The sequence below is a fragment of the Macrotis lagotis genome, chromosome 4 (genome assembly GCF_037893015.1).
Source record: "Macrotis lagotis isolate mMagLag1 chromosome 4, bilby.v1.9.chrom.fasta, whole genome shotgun sequence".
In the NCBI taxonomy this organism is placed as follows: Eukaryota; Metazoa; Chordata; class Mammalia; order Peramelemorphia; family Peramelidae; genus Macrotis; species Macrotis lagotis.
This window is the reverse complement of record NC_133661.1, coordinates 182,287,296-182,310,220: the sequence shown is the minus strand read 5'-3', so window position 1 is coordinate 182,310,220 and position 22,925 is coordinate 182,287,296. Positions and strand designations below refer to the sequence as shown.

Here is a 22,925-nt window from a genome sequence, read left to right as displayed (position 1 = left end):
ACAACTTTGGAAAAGAGTTATAAATTGGGACAAGTTAACTTTCATTCCTAGATGCAGGTAAGGATTCAAGGGTAGGCAAATATGGGTACTGATTTTGGAGAATTCACAATTGGATAGACTATACAGCCTACTCTACTCATCACTGAACTGCTGGAGTAGAGAACTGTACACATATGCATGCATCTGTTGACTATTCTGAATCTGGCAAAATGCTTTCTCATGTTCCCTCTCTCTGCCTCTGCCCTCCTCCTCTCCCAGACCTTATCTGCCCTCTCCTCTTTTTCTTCCCACTTCTGTATCTGTGATACCCCAGTCTCACCTCTCAGATCCCTCTCCCAACCTCCAACAGAATTCCAATCTCTATAAAATATCTAGCAGCCTCTGATTAGTCTTTATAGAACCAACTGAGCTAGGTCAAACCAGGTAGTCTTTATAGAACCAACTGAGCTAGGTCAAACCAGGTCTTCAAAGGCAGAAATCCTTGACACCCTAGCTGTTCCACAAGATAGTGTCTGTGTGTGCAGAATGAAAACATGTTGTCAGAAGGGGTATTCTGAGTGACTAAATAGAACATTTTCTAAAGCCTTGACCATTCCACAAGAATGAGACACAAGGGAGATAAGCATACATTTGTTTTAATCTTATACAACTCAATAAGGATTTCAGTAAATGAATGTACAAGCAAAATCACCTCATGATTAAAATTACTGGGCTTTTGATCTCAACTTGTTTCAATGGACCCCACAGACTAAGTCAGTAGACGGTCAAATCCAGTATGATTATAGTATATGAGGAATTCAGAACAGACAGTCACACTAGAAATGGAAAGATCAAAGGAAGTCTTTTATGAGGAAAGATTAAAGGACAAATCTGGGTTGCTGAGGAAAGGATTATTAACTAAAGGGATATCTGTTTCTGAGACTCATAGGAGAGAGAGACAGAAGAGAACAGAAGTGGGAAAAAAATGAAGAGAGGGCAGATAAGGTCTGGGAGAGGGGGAGGGCAGAGGCAGAGAGAGGGAAGCAGAAGAATAAAGGGTAGAAATTATTATAGAATCATTGATTTAGAGATGAAAGGAATGTTAGGGATCATGCAGTTCAACTCTTATTTTTACAAGGTAAAAATAATGAGGAAACTGAGGCTGAGAGGTCAAATGTCACACAAATCTGGTAAATTCTGAGGTAGAATTTGAATCCAAGTCCTATAGCTTTATGCCCTGACTCCAGGTGAGAGAAAGAGAAGGAAAAAGAAATGGGAAAGGGAACGGAAACTGCTGGGAGGAAAACAAGGTTGTTGGGATAGGAAACTGTGCCTGAAGCTTAAGAGAAAAGGTTGAAGGGAACAAATTTTTATAAAAGCACCTACTATGCAGCAGGCACAGTGATGTCTTTTACAAATTATTATCTCATTTGATCTCATAATAATCCTGGGAGTTAAGTGCTATCATTAACTCGGGGGGGGGGGGGTGTGTCGCGGCGGCAGGTAAGTGGCACAGCAGATAAGAGCACTAGCCCTGGAGTCAGGAGGACCTGAGTTCAAATCTGGCCTCAGACACCTAATAATTACTTAGCTGTGTGACCTTGGCCAAATTACTTAATCTCGTAGCCAGGCAAAAACCAAAAGCTAAAAGCTGAATTGGCCCAAGTGGTTGAAAGCAAATTAATAAATAGTTCCTTTAGTAAAATTTCCTTAAAAGAAAAAAATTGTGCAAATAACAACACTGGGATACTGAGGTACTCACCTCACATCTTACCAAATAGGATAAGATGACAAAATGGGAGAATGACAAATGTTGGAGAAGCTGAGGGAAAACATGTATTCTAATGTGCTGTTGGTGGAGCTATGAACTGGTAAAACTATTCTGGAGAACAACTTGGAATTTTGCCCAAAGGGCTGTAAAACTGTGCATACTCTTTTGACCCAACAATTGCTACTCTGATAATATTACTACTCAATCTATAATCCAAAGAGATCAATGAGTAAGAAAAAAAGAACTTGTATGTATAAAAATATTTATAGTAACTCTTTTGGTGGTGGTAAAGAATTGGAAACAGAAGGGATAGCTATCAGTTGGGAAATACCTCACAATATCGAATTATGGCATATGAATGTAATGGAATACTATTGTTAATGATTTCAAAAACATTTAAGAGCACTTGTATAACTAATGCAAAGTGAAGTGAGAAGAACTAGGGTAAAAATTGTACAGTAACACCAATCTTAGTAAAACTGGATCAAAACAATGATCCATCACAATTCTAAAAAACTCATAATGAAACATATTGCTGGAGAAAGTTTATGGACTCAAGATAGAAGCATATTTTTTTGGACATGGCTAATGTCTAAATATTTTATATGATTGTTCATATAAACTGAACTGAAAATAGAATAAATATTTTAAAAAGATAAATAGTATGGAGTATAAAGAAAAGATCCATCAGGAGTTCTTAACCATGGGTTAAAATTTTTTAAAAAGGTTTTGATAATTATATTCCAAATATCATTGGTCTATTTCATCTGACAACATTATTCTGAGAAGGGATGCTTAGGCTTCAGACTGCCAAAGGGGTCCATGATACACAAAATGTATTCCTTGGGGGATAATGAAAAGACTTTCTGAAGGACAAAATAATCTGTTGAGATTGTTGGTGGTGTCACCCTAAAGTGACTCTCTGGACCCTTTATTCTCAAGGAACTTTAGTTCAGAGTAACAGGCCCTCTTCTCCCAACTATGATTACTTGTTTCACCTTTAAGTGTGTTAATTTAAAAGCGAGAAGAAATGAGGATGCGATGGGGAAGACAGAACAATTAGTCTGAGACTGTTGTGACACCTTACGTCCACAATGGCTGTACTCCTTCCAAGTCTTGACCCTTCACACTGCAACAGAGCATAATAGCATGTGATTGAAGGGGAACGGAAGAGCAAAAAAACCACAGGGTGCTCATTTGCAGTCTCCTCAGTACAACAGAACATGATTCTCTCCTTCCCTTACAGAAGGACTGAAACCTAAACCACCTCCCCAGAGAGGAAAGGTCAGCAATCATAAACACAAATTAGCAGGATTCTTGCCAGCTCCCTGTTCTGCTTAGGGGTCACTCAAGATCCTTTCTGTGACGGATGCCGATTCTCTCCACCCCTACCCTGTCGCTTTTTTCCACTTAGCACCTGATGCAGAATTCCAGAGATAGTTTTTGCTTTTTCTTGGGTTGTTCCTGGATTTGTCTAGGGGTTTATTTTAGGCTCAGTGATTGCATAGGCAGGATACCTCCATGTCTGAGATGCAGTGCATTTCGGGCTCCTGACCTTGCAAGGGGGCAGGACAGTATAGGGCACTGGAAGGATTTCATATCTAAAGACACAACTTAATGCATATTACATAATGCAACATTATGTTTCAGCAGTCTATAAAGAATGGAAGGTGGGTGAATTAATAAGTAATTCTTAGTGACTTCCTAAAATGTTCTTTTTCCTCTCTCCTCCTGCCTTAGGTTCACCTTCTGTTTCCACAGTGAGGAGATGGCAGGAAGCCAGGATGACAAAAGACCTCAGGAGGATGCTAAATTCAAGAGTGTATTTACTTAATTAACTCATTTTGAAAACCTTAAAGAGTCAAAGAGAAAGAAAGAGCATAAAGCATACTCCTCCAAATTGGTAAGATTTGACTACCACATGAACCTAGGTATGATGAAAGTCTCCTCTCATTCCACTTCCCTTCAAGATTGCAAAGAGCACAAGGATATCAGACTACATACAGGTAGGGCCTAGAATCAAAGTTGGAAGATGTGAGAGAGGTCCCTTACGAAGAAGAGAAAATATTTATAAAAGAAGTAATGGAGAAGGGGTCATCTTGCCTTAGGACTGTAATGTGGCAAAGGCAGCATGGTTCAGAAATGGAAAAAAGGGAATAGGTTTTTTTTAAGTGGCATTTGGTGTCAGAGGACCTAAATAAAAATCCTGAATTTGCTTTTTTCTTATCTGTGACTTCAGGAAAGAAACTAGACTTCTTGAGCTTTTAGCATCTTCTGAGCTTCACCATCCTCATTTGTAAAATGAAGGGAGTAGAATAAATGTCTTCCCTAGTTTTGGGGGACTCCAGTTACCCAGATTTACAAATTCAGAATTATCCTCCACCTTTTGCTGTTCCACAGTAGACAAGTCTTACCTATACTGTTTTCATAATATGTCTCCCAATCCAGCTGTCTCCTCAAGCCACCACCCCAGATCAGACCTTGAATCATGAATATAGCTTCTGAAGTGGTCTCCCAGCTTCTGGTTTTTCTTTCTAAACTAATCCTTCATAGTTTCCAAATTAATGTTCCTAAAGGACAAGTATGATTATATCTCTCTCCTGCTCAAAAAATAGATTCCAACTTTTACATTGAGCATTTAAAAGCTCTTAAGACCTAGTTCCAATCTCTGTCCAGCCATTAGTTCCTGCATTTACCCTTCATTCAATCTAGCCCAAGTAAGTAGTCATTCCCCATTTCCTCATTCCATCTCCTACCTTGACACCTTTGCATGAACTCATCCAGCATCCGTGGTATAATTTCTATTCCCTTTTGGATTTTTCCTAGGACTTTCAAGTTCCATCTTACTATGCAAGGCTTTTTTCCTAATTCTTTTCAGTTGTTAATATTTTGCCTCTTCTAAAGTACTTTGTATTATCTTTGCATGTTATTTTTCTGTGACCCTACTTATTTTTTATTCTAGTTCATCAACTAGATCCTGGAAGTGTGAATAAGGGTAAATCCCAAGATCTATCCAGAGATTCCCTTTTTTCTCTCCCTCTACCATTTCCCTCAGTGATTCTTCATCAATTTCCATGAGTAGGATAATCATCTTTAGATGGTGTTTCCCAAAAAGATAGCACCAGCCCTAGTGTCTCTCCCAAGCTTCAGTCTAGCATTGCCAACTGCCAAGTCGACAGGCATCTCAATCTCAATCTCCAATCAATATCTCAATCTAAATCTCCAGATTCTCCCCTTTTCTCAGAGTCCCAGTTATTAATGAGGATACCACCATTCTTCCCATTGCTCAGACCAAAAATCTCTTCATCATGTTCATCCATCTCACAGTAGCTAACCCATTAAAACCTATATCACTTCCAAAACATTATTTATATTAATTTCCTTATCTGCCCTCACACAGCCACTAGCCTAGTTTAGGACCATATTCTCTCACTTGAATTACAGAAATAGCCTTTTTATAATTGGTCTCACAGTCTCAAGTCTTTCTCTAATCCATCCACCATGAGGCTGTAAGTGATTTTCCTAATTTGTATGTTTAAGGAAGTCATGGGAAGAATGGGGTAGTGGAGAGAGCATTGATTTCAGAGTCAGTCTTTGAATCTTGACCCTTTTTCATATAACCCTGTCTGACCTTAGGTCACTTGTATTCCCTGGGTCTCAGTTTTCTTGTCTGATAATAGATGTTTTTTGGATCTGTAAAATGAGATTGAACTAGATAGACTGAGTCATCTTTAGGGATACTTGTACTCTAAATCAGTGACCTTATGATGCTCTAGGAGTGGAATGGGAAGGGTGATGTCACAAATGTACTTTCCTTTTTTGGCCAACTGGTTCATAATGTTATCACAACACAGCAACTTTAATATATACTCCAGACCCTATGACTTCTCCTCTTCTTTCATTGTATTACAATCTAGGAGTAAATAGACTGTTTCATTCCTCTTTTCTTTTTCTCCTTTTGGAGTAAAACCACATACAAACAAACAAAAGATCCAAGCCTTCATCCAGAGCCCACCTCATACATCCTTGGTCATATGGAACACAACGAATATATTCCATAGACTCCAGAGAGTCAAAGCCTGACAAAATAGAGAGGTAAACATGTTGATCAATAACAATCTTTTGACAACAAGGAGTACATGAAGTTCTCCTATCTGTTCTTTAACCCAATATATTTATTAGTTTTTCTATTCAAGAGCTGAGATTCTAGACTTAGGATGCATAGATCCTAAATATGAACTTGTCCCCCTAAAAAAACAAACAAACAACTAGTTATACTAAGCTAGGCCTGAGAAGCAGTGCTGGCCACACCTAGGTAGAGCCCAGGGTGTATTTTTTTAGATCTGGTCAGTTCAATCTGTCTCTCAGCAGGAACTTTGGAATATTGGGGGGGGGGGGGAAATCTGGAAATATCAGGAAGAATGGAGCAGTAGTGGATGACTACATGTGACCTAAAATACTAATCATGCAGATTCTATGTGAAATAAGGAAATTCACAATTTATTCCATTTTCTCAAAGTGAAATATCAGCAGAGAGAAAAAAAAACAAGATAGCAATTAAAGGAAAACTGAAGAACATGCAATGCTTAACCCTTTGGGTACATTAGGCAGGTATATACCTTTTACAATTCTATGCACATGGAGAATAGCTTGGTGGCACAGTGAATAAAATTCTAGACCTGGAGTCAGAAGACTCATCATCCTGAGTTCAAATCCTGCCTCACTGGATGCCTGACCCTGGGCAAATCACTTAACCCTAGTAGGCCTGTTTCTTCATCTGTAAAATAGCTGGAGAAGGAAAAGAGAAAACTAATCCAGTATCTCTGCCAAGAGAACTCCAAATGGAATTACAGAGGCTCAGATAACTGAAATAACTAAACCACAAAAAAAAATAAACACAGTACCCTACACCTCATGGGGTAGAAGAGGCATGTACACACATACATACAAAATACAAGGACAAGCATATATACCAGGTAGTTTCCTTTATCCTTGGTATAATAAGGAGTTGTACATGCCCATCAGACTAGATCTAAGGTTCTCTAGCTTTCACACTCTTTCTATAGCATAAGGTGCTGCCTCTAGGAAAAGAAGAAATGCCTAGCATCCATTCACAAGAGGGCAGAAGCTCTGTTTAATTGTGTTGTGGCTTCGGTTTGTTTTGTTTTTCCAAAAGGGACAAAGAAGACAAAGGATTCTTTAGCTCCTTGGGGAAAAGGCAAGAGGCCTACCCCAGACCTCAGGGGAAATTACCATTAACTGGAGGCCTGGGGGAGCCAGACTGATTCCTGCAGTTAAAGTAAGCTCTGGAACCTCCCCTGCTTTATGGCTTAGGGCATTGATGCTAAGGGAGAAAAAAATGGTATGTTTGGGTGAAGACTTAAGATTTTGTAGTTGGATCACTTACCAATCAGGACAGATCATGTTGTTTTCAAATCCCCAAACTGGCTATTTCCTGCAATGTCTTGTCTCTTTTTTCCTCCATTTCCTTCCCCATCCCCATTTATTCTAATTTACTGACTTATTTCAACCTCATACTCTGGGATTTATTAATCCAACAGTAACTTGTGGTAGAAAAGTCCCTCTAATCAAACTCAATATCCCCCTGTCATGTTGACCAGGTCGGCAGTGCAGAAACTTGGGTGCAGGGCAATGGTGGTAGCACTAGCAATGGAAGAAGTGTGTCAGAAGGTTGTTTTCTAACCCTGCTTCTATTTCTGATCGACCTTAGACACAGTAACATAAACCACTTGATTTCTACAAACTTTCCAGGTGAGACATGCCTATGCAAACACCCCCATCCAAATAAACTTTCCAAAGTGAAAGTTATGGACAGATCACTTAGCAAAATGACTGGTCAAACTCCCCAGAGGTTGCATTAGCTTGTTCTGTGCTATAAATCAGGTTCTAACTGGGGACCATGGCCTTGATTTTTCTAAGATCTTGATAAATATATATATTTTAATGATTGATTTCATTTTGAAATCCCATATAATTTTAGTTTGTGCATTTAACAGATTCATATGCTTTACCAGATTAGTAAGTGATATGATGCACAATGTCAAGAATACCTGCTGTAAATATGAGCCTGTTCTCCCAGTGTTACCTTAGAGAACTAGGCTGCACATAAAGCTGGGAAGGGACACCTTGACTGTATCAGAGGTACCAAAAAAACCACATCAGAGATGGTGTCTCTTGGACATATGTGGCATAGCAGAAGGCATGCGATTACTAGCTGGATTGCTACTTTGATTTTATTGAGTCAAAAAATGAATAAGACCATTTGGATGGAAATCTAGATTGGTTTAATGAGAAGAGCAAAAAGTTAGAAGAATGGGACCGGATAGGTCACTGATTTAACCCAACTAGAGAATGGGTTAGACCATTGCAGGAAAACCTGAAACAACATCTAGTGATAGCCTACCACAATTCACCTACTAGATTAAGGGATTTCCCTCATCTCCTTATCTTCTTCCACACTCTGTCCCATTTTGCTTTCTCTTAACCTGTGCCCCTGGTATTCAAGGGCTACCACCCAGGACCAATGAAGTTCTTGAACCTTGAACTCATTTCAGGTCTCCTTCAGGGAAGTAGAGTAAAATGTTGATATGATTTATATTATTAGGGAAAATAGAAATTGGATATGCTTCAACACCCCTGCTGTTTCCTTAAAAATATTTTTCCTCCAAAAAAATGAGTTTGTCTCCCTCCCTTGGAAGTTATGATCCTCTCCTCCCACTGGCCCCTTTGCTAACATCACAATCATGTGGTCCCCAGAACTCTGGGAACTCAATTTGGATTTCTTGGTATCTCTGGCATAAGTCCCTTCACAGGAGCAGGCTTCAGGGTGGCCTAGGGGAAAGCTTGTTTTCCCTTTTCTTTACCAGATCCTGGCTTCTCTCTCTCTTTCCAGATAAGTAAAAACAGGCAGAGAGAGAAAAAAATGGCCAGAGAAGCCAATAGTCAACAGGGACAGATGGGGAAAAGAGGAGATATAATTGCAGGAGGGATGGCAAGGAAAAGAGGAAGGAAAGGAAAAAAACACAACAAAACACAAAGGGGGAGGGGGAAGAGAAAGAGGGACAAGACAGAAGGCTGAAGTGAGGACTAGGGGGTGAAAGACTATGAAGCAAAAGAAAAGAAAAAAGGAGGAATGCAACAGACAGCTGTTGGGGGGGGTGCTGTCAGCTGACACCAGTTTCTACAAACTGGAACACCCTGTTCCTCTCCAGGAGTACCAAAACAAGTACCTTTTCTCATCAAGATCCCCTTCCCCTCTAAAAGAAAATTTACCATGGATGATGAATGAGACAACCAAAAATGACTTGTTCCTAGTCTCACTTTTTTCCCCTTTTGGAGGGGGAACTTAAGAGATCTTGAACAGATCTTGGGAAGATTAATAATGACAATAGGATTTATATAGATCTTCAAGGGTTACAAAGCACTTTTCATAAATCATCTCAACTCATCTTCCTAATGGTGTTGTTTGTTCTTCCAAGATCATGACAAGCACGTGAATTGGATATGAGGGAGTGCTGTGCTAAGTCACCAGCCTCCCTTTCTTCTTTAGAGTCATCGGGGCCAGATACAAAACAGGAGTAATGGAGATGGATGTGAGGCAATCAAGGTCCAAGGTCATAGAGTAGTATCTTGAGGCTGCATTTGAACTCAGGTCCTCCTGACTTCAGGGTCAGCACTCAACCACGGCATCATATTCTTAGTAAGTACGTGTCTCTATTATCCCTCATTTTATAGATGAGGAAACTGAGCTCAAAGAATTATGTGACTTTCTCAAGAGTTTACAGCTAGTATGTATCTGGGACAGCATTTGAATTGAGTTTCTCTGATTCCCAAATTCACAACTCCATTCAGTTTGCCACCTAGCTGCCAATGGGGACCTCAAAATATTTATATTACCCTGCCCACTATGAATGACAACAATCATACTATTACATGTCTTGACTAAGAAACTCATCCTTTACTCCTATCTCTGAACCCCTCAATATCTAATCTGTTGTTAAGGACTGACTTTTCCCCCCTTTTCTTTTCTGACAACTGCTACCACTCTAGCCTGGACTATTACAATAGTATGCTGGTGGTTCTACCTACCTTGAATCCCCATCCCCACTCTATTCCATCTTTCTTTTAGCCCCCCAAAGTGATATTTCCTAAACTGTATGTTCAGTCATGTCACTCCAGTGGCTCCCTATCATCTCCAGGATCAAATACAAAAATTTCTTATTTGGCCTTTAAAGCTCTTCATAATCTACCCTCCCCCCAGTCTTTCAAGACATCTTATACCTTCAGTGCAGTGACACTGGTTCCTGGTTTTTCCTTCTCAGCTATGGGCATTTTTGTTCTCCAGCTATCCTACATGCCTAGAATGCTTTCTTTTCATTGAACAACTGGCTTCCTTTAAGTCCCAATTAAAATTTCATCTTCTACAGGAAGTCTTTCTCAACTCCTCTTAATTCTAGTGCCTTCCTTCTTTTCAATAATTTCCTCTTTTGCCGGTATATAAATTATTTGCTTGTTGCCCCCCCCCATTAGACTGTAAGCTACTTGAGGATAGGAAATTGTGTATTTTTGCATCCTTAGTGCTTAGTGCAGTGCTTGGTCCAGACCAGGAGCTTAACAAATATTTATTTACTTCCTGAGATGCCAGATTATGGACCCTTTGCCAATAACTCAGAGGTCCCTAAAGATCCAAAGTTCATAACGTTGGATCATTAGTGATCCAGTTCAATCCCTCTGGAAATGGGTAAACTAAAACCAAGAGACAGTACAGTACAGTAGGCAGTGTTAGATCTGACATCAAATGTACTTGGGTTTAAAGCTGGACCTGGTTACTTTATTATGTCCTCTGGGTGAGCAATTTAAATCACTTGTGGAAAGACTGTTAGGATACAGGTTGGATGATGGCCCTATAAAGAAATCTTCTTTGTGCCTGCTCTAAAGCTGTAGAGGCTCCCTCCCTGGGCCACAGAGTGGGGAAAGTGGGGTGGGGAGGGGTGTGTCAGTGGGAACCTCAGTGATAGGCTGGAGTGATTCTCCCTGGAAGGTACTCTAGCTCTTGGAAGGAGTTGGGCACGTGTTTCTAATTGTAGAACAGCCTTCTTGGCACAGCCCTGTCTGATGTCAGTGAGTCTCTAAGACCTAGGAGATAACCAACAACAAGGGCCAAAAGACACTGATAGGCCAGAGAAAATACCAAGACTTATTTGACTTTGAAAATATGGCCCAAAGCTCAGATAAGATTCTTTTCTCTCTAGTTCTGCCCAATGAAGCAGAACAGGCTATGTTACCACACCTACAGAGGACCTGGAAAAAGTAGAAAAGAAGATGAGATTCCTAAAGCTTTCATTCAATTCTTAAACTTTTACATAATTATTTTTAATTAAGAATTATTTTCTCTCCCTCCCAATCCCTTACTTAAAACAAATAAACAAACCAAACTCTTGTAACAAATATGTATAGTCAAGCAAAAAAAAAAATTCCTGTATTAGTCATGCCTAAAAATGTTTGTCTTTCTCTGTATCCTGAGTCTTTGTCAGGAGATGGGTAGCATTCTACATCATGGGTCCTGTGGAATCAGTTGGTCATTGTCCTGATCACATTTCTTAAACAGAAGTTTTATTTCTTTTTTACAATGTTGTTACTGTATAAATTGTTCTCCTGGACCTGCTCATGCAACTGCACCAATTCATATACGTCTTTCTAGGTTTCTCTGAAATTATCCTGTGTGTCATTTCTTAATGCCACTATAGTATTCCATAATTTACCACTCAATTAGTTCCTAACCTCAGTTCCTGGAAGTCTAGAACTGAATCATTGTTCATAAAGGTTGGAAAAAAATCATATGGAAGACTTCCCAGATACCCTTGGAAACTTAATGAAAAGCTTTCATCTTTTGGGAATATGATTTTCAGGGAAATTCCACTTGACACATGACAACTTTCCTTCTAAACTTTCATCACAAAGCAATTAACTGCTCACATTTTATCTTGGGTTTTAAGGTGTCTACTAATGTTTTCCTATGAGAACTAAGGAATGACTCCTAACTTTACCTAAAATCAAACCAGTCATCTGAAAGCTTGCTTTTGTTCCCTGAATGTAACATTTGGTCTTTTTTCTTTTTAATTTAAGGCAATGAGGTTAAATGACTTGCCCAAGGTAACAACAGTTAGATAATTAAGTCAGGTCCTCCTGACTTCAGGGGCAGTGCTCTCTATCCACTGCACCACCTAGCTGCCCCCCATTTGGTCTTCCTTACTTCATAACCCATAGTTTCTTTTCAAGCCAGTCTTCAGTCCTCCCTTGTTCTCTCTCCCGCCTTACTCTTTCCTCTAATCTTGCCCTCTTCTGTGCCAGCTGCCTGGCCAGGAGTTACTGCTGAATCACCAGCCTGGGCTTGGATCAGCCAAGGAGACTAAATACAGTGCTCAGCATTTCACAAGAGCTAAGTACTTCTCTTTTTCTCTGCTAGCCAGAAGTCGTTCCTGACCATAGAAAGGAGATCAGGAAAAACAGAAATAAGGAGCCAGAGCTAGTTAGAGCTTAGTGGAAGCTCCCTAGATAGCTAATTCTTTTCCTAGGGTGGGCCAGGCAAATTCTTACATAAAAGTCAACTCATTGCCTAATGCTTACAGACCAGTCTTTAATAGCCAAGTTCTGAATGCATGGGACAGAGAAAGACATACACAAGAGGTTATGCTTTAGCCTAGAGAAGGTGAGGTCCGTGAATGTTACTACACAAAAATGAGTCTTTTGCAATCCTATGTATTTTATTTTAAATATTTGAAAGTTTTAAGAAGAGGAGTGCCCAAGGGGTCCATGACTTCAAAAAATTTAAAAACCTCTAGAGTGATTTCTGAAGGATCAGTGAGAACCTTTGGCAATCCCTAGTCCTAAATGGTATGTAGAATCAGAGAATATAAATTCAAAGCATCATCTCTGAGGTCAAATAGACAAACCTATCCTTGAATCCAGAAATCGCTCTTTTGACATCTTGGACAAAAGGTCATCCAAGCTTCATTCCAATAGTAGAAAGTACATTATGTCCCAAAACTGCACATTGTGCTTTTGGAGATCCTTAACTCAGAGGTAGCTAGCTATTCACTCTAGCCTATTTGTGATTTATCTCCTGCTAATTTGGGAATTAATTCTTTCTGTAACTAAAAATCTCTCTTTGGTGACTTTTGCCATGTTGCTGTTGAGTCTTATCTGACTCTTTGTGAGTCCATTGGGAGTTTCCTTGGCAAAGATACTGGATTGATTTGCTATTTCCTCCTCCAATCATTTTACAGATAAGGATTAAGAGATTTGTCTGAGTTCACACAGCTAGTAAGATTCTGAGGCCAGATCTGATTTCAGGAAGATTCATCTATCCACCATACCAGCTAGTTGTCACTTTGCCTTGTATTCTTCAACTTTACCCTCTGGGCCAAATTAAATAAGTCTAATTCTTTCACTGACAACTCTTCAATATTTGAAGGCAGTTAACATAACTGCTGCCCCCAATCCTTTTCAGTTTCTCTCCTTCACTATAAATATATACCTTTCCTTAAAACGATTCTTAAGAGAATATAGAAAGGATCCAAAAAATTGTCTGGGGCAATCATTTCTTCAGGCTGACTCTGAACAAAGTCCAGGACTACAGACCATGATTTGGAAAGCTTGATGACTTCATTATAGTATAGGAAAACACTAAGAGGTCCTGGTCTCCCTTGTCCCAAATGGTTTGTGGAAGGGACTAGACTGGCACCCTTTTATTCTACTCTTAAATCTGCTGCTGACTTTTGGAACTTGTCACCATGCCTCTGCATAGGTATCGCTGCCTTAGCACCCCTGTCAGGTTCCTTTGGAAATAAGCACCTTAACAATAGGTATTGTCTTTCTTTTTTGTTATATTTGTATTCCAAGGCTTAGCACACAGTTAGATGTTTTAGCAAATATTTGTTACCTGTCTGTCAGTCTGGAGGAATCCCAGGTCAGATACAAGATGGACCCAGGGTTCAGATAATGAACCTAAAATGTTTTTGACAACCAAAAGAAATGATGCTGATGTATCCAAAGCCTTTAAATAGAAATAGAAGCACAATGGAACTCAGAGGGAAATATAGATTTCTTATAGAATCAGAGAAGAAGAAAGAAGTGGGCTAAGAAAAGGCTACAGTTCAGTTGATGGTCAAAGGAACCTCTATGAGGAAATCTCTACATTCTTCCTAATTTATATAGAACACTGTATCTTACTATATAGAATACTATATCTTACCTATCAAAGGTCAGTTAAGTAAAGATTCTTTGTACCTGTAACTGCCTATCTGTACCCAGTTTGTACAGTATGATAGAATAAGAAAAACACTGGGCTTCAAGCCCAGTACTAGCCCTAGCTCTAACATTTATTAGCTATATGACCTTGAATAAGCCAATTTAATTCCATTTGAGTCTCAGTTTTCTTATCTGTAAAATAGGAAGAACAAAATGCCCACCTTCCTTTATGTCAGCTACTTATTTTTGCCTGTATGACCTTAGGAAAGTCATTTAGGTTCTCCATTTTCCACAACTGGAAAATGAAGGGGGTTGAACTAGAGAATATTTATGTTCTATACAAGTATAGGGCATTAAGATGATTATGATTATAACATTTTGGAGTAAATAATAACCCAATCGTAGCTTGATCCACCATTTGACACTGAGTCTGTCTAGGCTGACGTCAAACTAGTTTCTTGGAGCCCAAAGAAAGGTCTGTATAGTTATTCATGAAATGTTCATGGCACAGGTAAGGGGCGATGAGGAGAGAAAAAAGAACTTGGGACTTTTGGGAAGAAAGAAACAAAAGCAAGAATGGGTTAGGAGATAGGGGGAAAAGTTTTGTATACTTGAATATTATTGATTAGTAAGTGATATGCAAAACAGAATGTTTATTATCATCTACCTATTAAATCTTTCCAATTGCTGCTCGGTATTTAATCTGTTATATAACTGCAAGGTAGTTCAGGGTCAGAAATTATACATGAAATGAAACCCTGTTCCCTTTACCATCAGATTAGGGAAAGTAACATGATGGGCATTTGAGGCCAAGGAAACCTAGTCCTTCTGGAATCTCAGGGGAAAAGATGGAAACCTAAATAGAAAAATTTATTTCCCTTGGTCTTTCATTATCTAAGCAAAGGGAAAACCTGTTTAAGGGGAAAAGGTGGGAAGAGGAATGAAAAACAAGGGAGAGGGAGTTGGAGAGAACCAGTGACCCTGGAAGCAAGGAAGGAGCCCAGGAGTTGCATGAACTAACTTTGCAGGGTCAGCATGTTCCCGAATACAGAAGTAGACAAACAGATCAAGGAAAGGGGTGGGGGTGGGGTGCCCACTGGAAGCAGGAAAAGAGAGAAAGGAAGGATTGCCCAGGATAATAACCTGCTGCTTTCTCTGTAGTCACCACTTTGAGTTGGTTATAACCAGAAGTGCTTTTTAAATTTTTATCGAATTTTTTATTTTCTCCCCCAATCACACATAAAAACAATTTTAAAATTCTCATAACCAGATAAAAAGAGCACAAAAAGGGCTGTTCCCCTCTGCTTTTCTTTCTCCCACCAAAAACACACATTCTCTGGATGGGATGGGAGAAGAGCTTTTCTTTTAATTATAATGTACAATCCTTCTCTTTTCTGAAGCTCTGTAGGTTGGGGAGATTTTTGCTGACTCAGCAGTGAATAATCAGCTTTGACCTGAATAATGAAACCACTCCAAGCAGCAGCTGTATTGCACAAATCTATCCAAGGCTTCGGTCCTCACTCCTCCCCCTTCCCCACCCACCAAGGCACAGCAAAAGCAAACCAGTTGCAGCAGGTTCTTTCCTCTTCCCCTCCTTTCCTCCTTCCCCTGGCACTTCATATCTCAGATCTCTTTCAAAGTAGTCCCATAATGGATACCCCACTCAAATACCTCCCCCATCCAGGCAGTCTTAAAACTCAAAATTTGCTAAGCATACATCCATTCCCTACCACTGATTTGTCCAAAGGGATATTTCCCTATTACATAGCAGTTTTTCCCTCCCTATTTTTCAGATTCTCTCACACTAACTCACATTTAAAAACAACAACAAACACAAAATTTCTCTTTCCTGTGGTGGGAAATAGGGGAAAAAAAGGTTTGGAGTAGACAAGTTTTGGGACATTCCATTTCCACTTCTAAAGGGGAAAATATCATGAAAACTTCATATACCAACTTTACTACTCACCCTCTTTGGGCTTAATTTCCTTATATGTAAAATTGAGAAGTTGAATTTGAAGATTATATAGAGTTAAGAGAAGAGAACTGGGAACTCATTTCAACCAACTCCTTTAATACCTGAGGAAAACATACCAGAAGGAAAAAAAAAGATCTGGGGGCAGCTAGGTGGCACAGTGTATAAAGCACCAGCCCTGGAGTCAGGAGTACCTGGGTTCAAATCCGACCTCAGACACTTAATAATTACCTAGCTGTGTGGCCTTGGGCAAGCCACCTAACCCCATTTGCTTTGCAAAAATCTAAAAAAAAAAAGATCAGTCCAAGATCTTAAGTCAAAATTGGAACCCAGACCCTCTAATGAGGATGTGGCAAGCAGATGGCTTTTCTACCCACTATCTTGAATGCCAATAATACAATAGCATAAACTAAGGTTTCTAAAGCAAATCGTTCCTGTAAGTGGTACAATGGATTAGTGCTACTCCTGGAGCTAGGAAGACCCGAGTTAAAATCCAGCCCCAGTAAGTCATACAAATCTGTTCAGCTCAGTTTCCTCCACTGGAAAATAGGGATAATAATAGTTCCTTCCACCCAGGGTTATGAGGATCAATGAGATAATATTCATAAAGCAATTAACACTGTGCCAGTCACATAATAGGTAACTATAAATTCTGTTTCCTTCCCCTTCTCATTTCTATCATTCTTATCTCTTTATCTCTTATCTCTTACAACTCTAGAAAAAAATAAATGCTGTCAAACTCAACTCAAAATCACAAGGGGTGTTTTAAATAAGCCACCTCTGACATGGGTTGTCCCTTTAAATGAAGCTTCTCTTGCAAGATAAATTTTCCTGTCAACCTAATTCCAATCCATATTAAATAAATTGCTACATTCGATATTAGTTACATATCAAGAAAATGTGAGGAACTCCGTGGGAGATCTGGGGAAAAGTGATTAAAAACAAGCTCTTTAAGGTTAAAAGGAATTGTGGGAGGGCAACTAGGTGGCACAGTGAATAGAGAGCACTGGCCCTGGAGTCAGGAGTACCTGAGTTCAAAATCGGCCTCAGAAACTTAATAATTAATTACCTAGTTGTGTGACCCTGGGCAAAAGGAATTTGGGATACTTGATCTAAAGAAAAGGATATTGGGGAATGGAATAAGGAGCTTGATTTTGAATAGTAGGAACTTAATATCTATTGATTGATGGGGAAAAATAATGATTGATAGGGGGAAGAAGGGAATGCATCTTTAATAGTTGTTTAAAATACAGGCAGTTGTACCCAGAGATTTCATAGATTTAACTCTGGAAGAATTTCTTTAAGATCATTACAATATGGAATCACAGAATGAATCCTAGAGATCATCAAGCCCAACACTGAAAGTGAAGTTAAGTGATTTTACCAAAGGTCAGGTAAGTAGGATTCAGACCTTTAGTCGTTTTCTTCTGTCTTTAGAGGAATGAGAAAAGACTCAGATTATAAAGTTAGAGTAAGAAGAATTTAGGCAAAAAACTGGAATTTTTTTTTAACCTATGAGGTTGCTAAGAAATGGGAACTTATTAGCAAGGGAGATTTTGAAATTATTCTTTCTGGAGTCTAATGAGGTTGATAAATTGGCCATCAGAGATAATTTAGGTACAATTGAACCTAGAAATTCTGGGGACTACATAAATCAAATGACCTTTGGTGATCCTTTCTAGTCTATGAGTCTTATGATCAATGCTACAAGCCAGGCTTTAACATTCTTTGGCCACTTGGCTCTATCCCTAGCACTTGTCAGGTGCTGGAAGAGGTTGCTGACAGAGATTGTGAAATCTACCTCTCTGGATCTATTAAAAACTAGAAGAGATGCTTATCTATCTAAAAAGGCTCAAGGCAATCTGGCCTGACTGGGAGAAGACAGTGGGGTGCATGTGCCAAAGGGGTTATGTGCCCAGTAGCCTGAGTAGAGGAAGAACTTCACATGCTTTGGAGATGTAGGGCAAAGTAGCAGGAACTCTACCTGCTGACCTGTCATGGGAGTATTTTCTTGCCCTGTTGTGAAGAAGCTGTCTAATCTTAAGAGCATGAACTCCATGACAACTAAAGTTTCCTTCCAGCTCTCAGAATCCATGATACTATCTAGGTCCAGCCTAATAGACTTTTGGTAACATCAGCAGGAAAGAGGAAATTGTGTGTCTGTGTGCTCCCCCATGAGACATAAATAGCAGCGGCCAGTATTTTGGTTGTTTTTCAGAGTTCCTCCAAACTGTGAGTCTGTCCAGTAGCAAATGGCAGAAAACTATTGCTGCCTTCCAAAGAGCTCCTCCTTGGAGCTACAAGCATTACTGACTGGCAGTCCCCAATGCTATCTACCCAATGCTATCTAAACTGGAGCAAACAGGTGAGTATATATTTGAAACCCTCATGAGGGTAGTAGATATTTTCTTCTTTACCTACTAAAAAATAATCTTCCATAATCATAGGAGTCCCTTGGAAGGCAATGCCCCCTATCAAGAACTGTCAACTTGTGACACCAGTGCCAAAGATAGCCCACCCATTGCAAGGGTCAGTATTGGTGCAAAGTTGTATCCCCTGAGCATTGTAAAGAATTAGCAGTCACTATCTTCTTAAAAATCTCCCCAGCCTTCAGCAGTATGCCTGAACAAAAGGGATTGGGACCTTGGAACACCACTTTTGAATGATTGATGTTCAATAATCTAACCTATAAACCCGTTCAAGATTGCCTTATGGGATTTAGGTAGTAGAGCCTCAGTAAATTGTTTGAGTTGGAAGCTTGATTTTGGAAAGGGTGGGTGGGTAGAGAGGACAGTTAAACTTAGAACTCTAGAAGTGGGGCCTTTAACATATATATATGTATATGTGTGTATATGTATATGTGTGTATATATATGTATATGTATATGTATATGTATATGTATATGTATATGTATATATATTTTCATCCAGAAGATGTGCGCACACACACACATACACAAGATCTGTGATTTATTCGATTCAGGTAGTTCCTCTAATAAAGCAGACTGACACCTGTCAATTCTGGCTTATTCTGTGGGACCTTTGCCCATGTGATGCTATTAAATGGAAATCGGGCAGTCTAATTCATTATCTGCATTCAAGCTCTAGACTGATCACTGTTGTAGGGATTCATGGAAAGGTTAAGACTTTGTGAGTTGGGATTTAGTTGCAGGAGCTTCAGGGGAAAAAAAACTAACCAAACCAACTACAGCATTTCATTTAGCATAGGCAGAGATGGGATCTTATCATTCATTCACCTGCAAGCTTAAATCCAGCTATTGTCTACTCCCTCAAACACAAGGGAGAAGAAAGAGACATCGGTATGGCTCTATGGGAGTTGTATGAACATGCTCTGGCTCAGGAGTCAATCAAAAGGGCCCTCGGTGAAGGGGTGTGGAAACAGTTAAAGAATATCTTCATATGCTCCTGCTCCAAAGTCCACATGGCAGAGCAGAGTATGTGAACATACACACTGTGTATAATAATTGCATATGAACACAGTGTTCTCAAAATCTTAGTATAGTTTTAAGATATTTTTAGATCAGAGTCTCGGTTTCCTAAAGCAGGTTCTTAAAGCTTAAAACTGTCCTAAGATTCTTGGGTCAACCTGTCACATGAAAGGCAACAGGTACAGTGGACAGGCAGCTGATCTTGGATCCAAGAAGACCCAGTCACCTGATACAAACAGGTTGTGTGACACTGGGAAATTCACTTTAACATTCAGGGCTCTAGATCTAGATAACTCTCTAAGCCTTCAAGTTGCAGAAAAGGTACTTACCTACATTAGTAATCTGATTTTCTTTATCTAGCCAGTATCCTATATTAATGAAATCAATCATGGGTCCAGTTCCTATCCCAAGCTGTTATATATGTGTATGTGTGAGCAGGTGTATATACATGTGTATAATACATCTATATACACATAGAGTATGTGTGACCATATATACTGTTTCCTACAGCTCCTATTGATATAATGCTTTGCATTTTTTTTTAACAAAGCAGTTTCTTCACAGCAACCTTCTTAGCTCAGTATAAGTATTCTCAATTCCACTTCCCAGATGGAAAAAAACAAAGATCTATGAAGTTGGGGGCGGCTAGGTGGCACAGTGAATAGAGCACTGGCCCTGGAGTCAGGAGTACCTGAGTTCAAATCAGGCCTCATATACTTAATAATTACCTAGCTGTGTGGCCTTGGGCAAACCACTTAACCCCATTTACCTTGCAAAAAAAGCTTACAAAACTCTATGAAGTTAAGTGACAGACCCATAATTGCCAATCTATGCTAAATATTGCCTCTCCTTTATTTGTACTTTGTCCACCCAGCTGAAATGTAACCTTCTCAAGTGCATGAGCCCTATCTTATAAATCTTTTGTATGGGATGTCTGTTCATAGGTTAAGAGATAGGTGGGTATGGACCCCACTTCCTTGACACCTGACAAGTCTGATGAGAACCACAGTAGACACTTGCAAATTCAAGAGATTCTCTAGATATCAACAAGTGGAATGTAGGTTAAGGGAGAAGAAATAATAAGACAGAATAGAATCAGGAACACAAGGGCTGCTAGGGAGGGCACCCAGATGAAGAGGAAAAGCAGGTACTCACATAAACAGACTCCCGCCAGGAGTCGAAGCCCAGACTCTGGAGGAAAACAGGTGGGGAAGAGTGGTTGTAGCACATAATTGGAGAAGGTGAGAGCAATGACCGCCTGGTTGGTGGGGTAGATTACAAGCACAGCAATCCACAGTCTTAGGAACCTGATGGGAAGAAGAGGTCACAGCATGAATCCAATGAGTTTCTTCCTTTCAAAGGCAGCAGAGGTACAACTTGCTCCCAAAAAAAGGGCACTGGAGAAAACTTAGGGTGACTTTTGGGGAAAGGGAGGGTGTTAGAAGGGAATAATACCCTTTCTCTTCAAGTTTATGAAGATGCTAAACCACAAAGAAGTGAGAAGCATGTTCTTTCAGGATGTGATGTTTTATGAACAATTATTAGTTAATGTTTCAGCAAGTAATAGCAAAGGCATTTATTAGTATAGATTATCCCATCTAAGTTTTCTCTGCTCTGGTTCCTCAGTGAGGGAGGGGGAACCAAACATATTTCTTGCAATACCCTGCCAGATCCAAGGAAGGTAGGTACAGTCTCTGAAGCAACTGAATAGGTGTGATTGAGGAGAATTAGAGTTCTTTAAAGGATAGGGCAAAGCTATGTGTGTGTGAAAGAACTATGGATAGGACTTCTATGTAAGAACATAATTGAGGCTTCCCCTAATAGTAGTGAGCCTCGTTAATGTGGGAAATGCAGGATTTGTATTTCTTCCAGTGATGTGGAAGATGACCAATCTCATTAGTGAAGATGAACGAACAAGAATAATAGATCGTTTTATGTATCTAGGGATGTCACAGGTTAACTCCATGATGAGAGCTGTTTGGTTTTCCATTTTGAGGCACTCTCCAGTTCAGGTATCAGAACCCTATACCTTATTCGTGCTATTATTATCAGATTGGAGCAACTTTAAGAAATGTCTAGGGGCAGCTAGGTGGTGCAGTAGATAGAGCACTGGCCCCAGAGTCAGGAGTACCTGAGTTCAAATCTGGTCTCAGACACTTAAAAATTAATAGCTGTATTGACCATGGGCAAGCCGCTTAACTCCATTTTCCTTGCAAAAAAAAAAAAAAAGAAAGAAATGCCCAACATGGTGTCATACCAACATTGAGGTCTAAGAGACATGCAAAAATTTTGACATATTTAAAAAAAAACTTTCTCCTTCTCTTCTTCCCCTATCCCTGCCTCCTCTGAGAGGGTATGTATTCTGATAGAAGTGCACCAACATGCACCAACACCTTTTCTTAAATAAGAGCCTTCTTAGGCTAATAATAGATGAAAAGGGGGGGCAACTTCAAATTTAGTTATCTGAGTCAGATAGACTTCTTCTGCTGCCCCTCTTTTCCAAGGAATGGTATTTAGGGTCTTAGGGCACATTGGAGATTGATATCAAGCCTGGAGATGATAGACATTGAGAATCCCCAATCATCTACCCAAGAAAGAGCAGAAGGAACCCAAGAGAAGAGATCTTAAACTGTACTTTCTCCATCTCCAAGGTTATCCATCTCCTTCCACCCAAAGGTACCCAGTGCCCAAGGTAACAAGCTCACCCAGCCAGGCCTCCAAAGATGTCCTTCACATAAGAATAGTCTCCTCCAGATTTAGGGATAGTAACTCCAAGTTCAGCATAACACAAGGCACCCACTGCTGTGATGAGCCCTGTTACAATCCATATAATCAAAGCAAGACCCACAGAGCCAGCATTCTCCAGAACACCTTTGGGTGAGACAAAAATTCCTGAGCCAATGATGTTTCCTAAAAGGGGAGACAGAAAGGAAAAAGTCTAGTTAAACCAAGTAAATTAGCATTTATTAAGTGCCTGCTCTGAGACAAGGACTGATAAGTAGCTGCTAGAGATGAAATAAGGGGAAAAATAGTCCTTTTGTCCATGAAATAAAATTTATACAGATTAAATTGGAGGCAATATCAGAGGGAAAGCTCTTGGGGAGGAAAGGAATAGAGGAAAATGGAAAAGGTCTTTTGGAGAAGGCACAATTTATAATGAATCTTGAAAGGAAATCAGGGAGGTCAAAAAACAAAAATGAGGACAAGAATTTCAGGCATAGGAGGGAAACAACCAAAGAAAATGGGAATATCTTATAGGAACAGCAGGAAAGGAGGTCAATGTTGAAGAGCAAAGTTTAAGAAGACTGGAAAGATGGCAAAGGGTCAGACAACAAAGAGAAGACCCTAGAGATTATCATTGATCCTGGAGGCAATAAGGGAACCCATTGGAGTTTTATGATCAGAAAGAATAGGGATAGTTTAAAATCAATAATATCAGTATGCAGTATGAATTTGTATGGACATTTTCACCAAATAAGATAATT

General features: G+C 39.6%; 1 protein-coding gene across 5 annotated transcripts in view; it reads right to left on the bottom strand.

Moving 5' to 3' along the window:
- Positions 1-22,925, bottom strand: part of SLC7A8 (solute carrier family 7 member 8) — a 162,391-nt gene that overhangs the window by 19,149 nt on the left and 120,317 nt on the right. For all 5 annotated transcript variants that reach the window (XM_074234854.1, XM_074234857.1, XM_074234855.1 and 2 more), the window contains 2 exons: positions 22,146-22,350; positions 20,596-20,747 (listed from right to left, as the gene is read on the bottom strand). In XM_074234854.1, the coding sequence (XP_074090955.1) occupies positions 20,596-20,747; positions 22,146-22,350 (357 nt within the window). The remainder of the gene's footprint in view (positions 1-20,595; positions 20,748-22,145; positions 22,351-22,925) is intronic.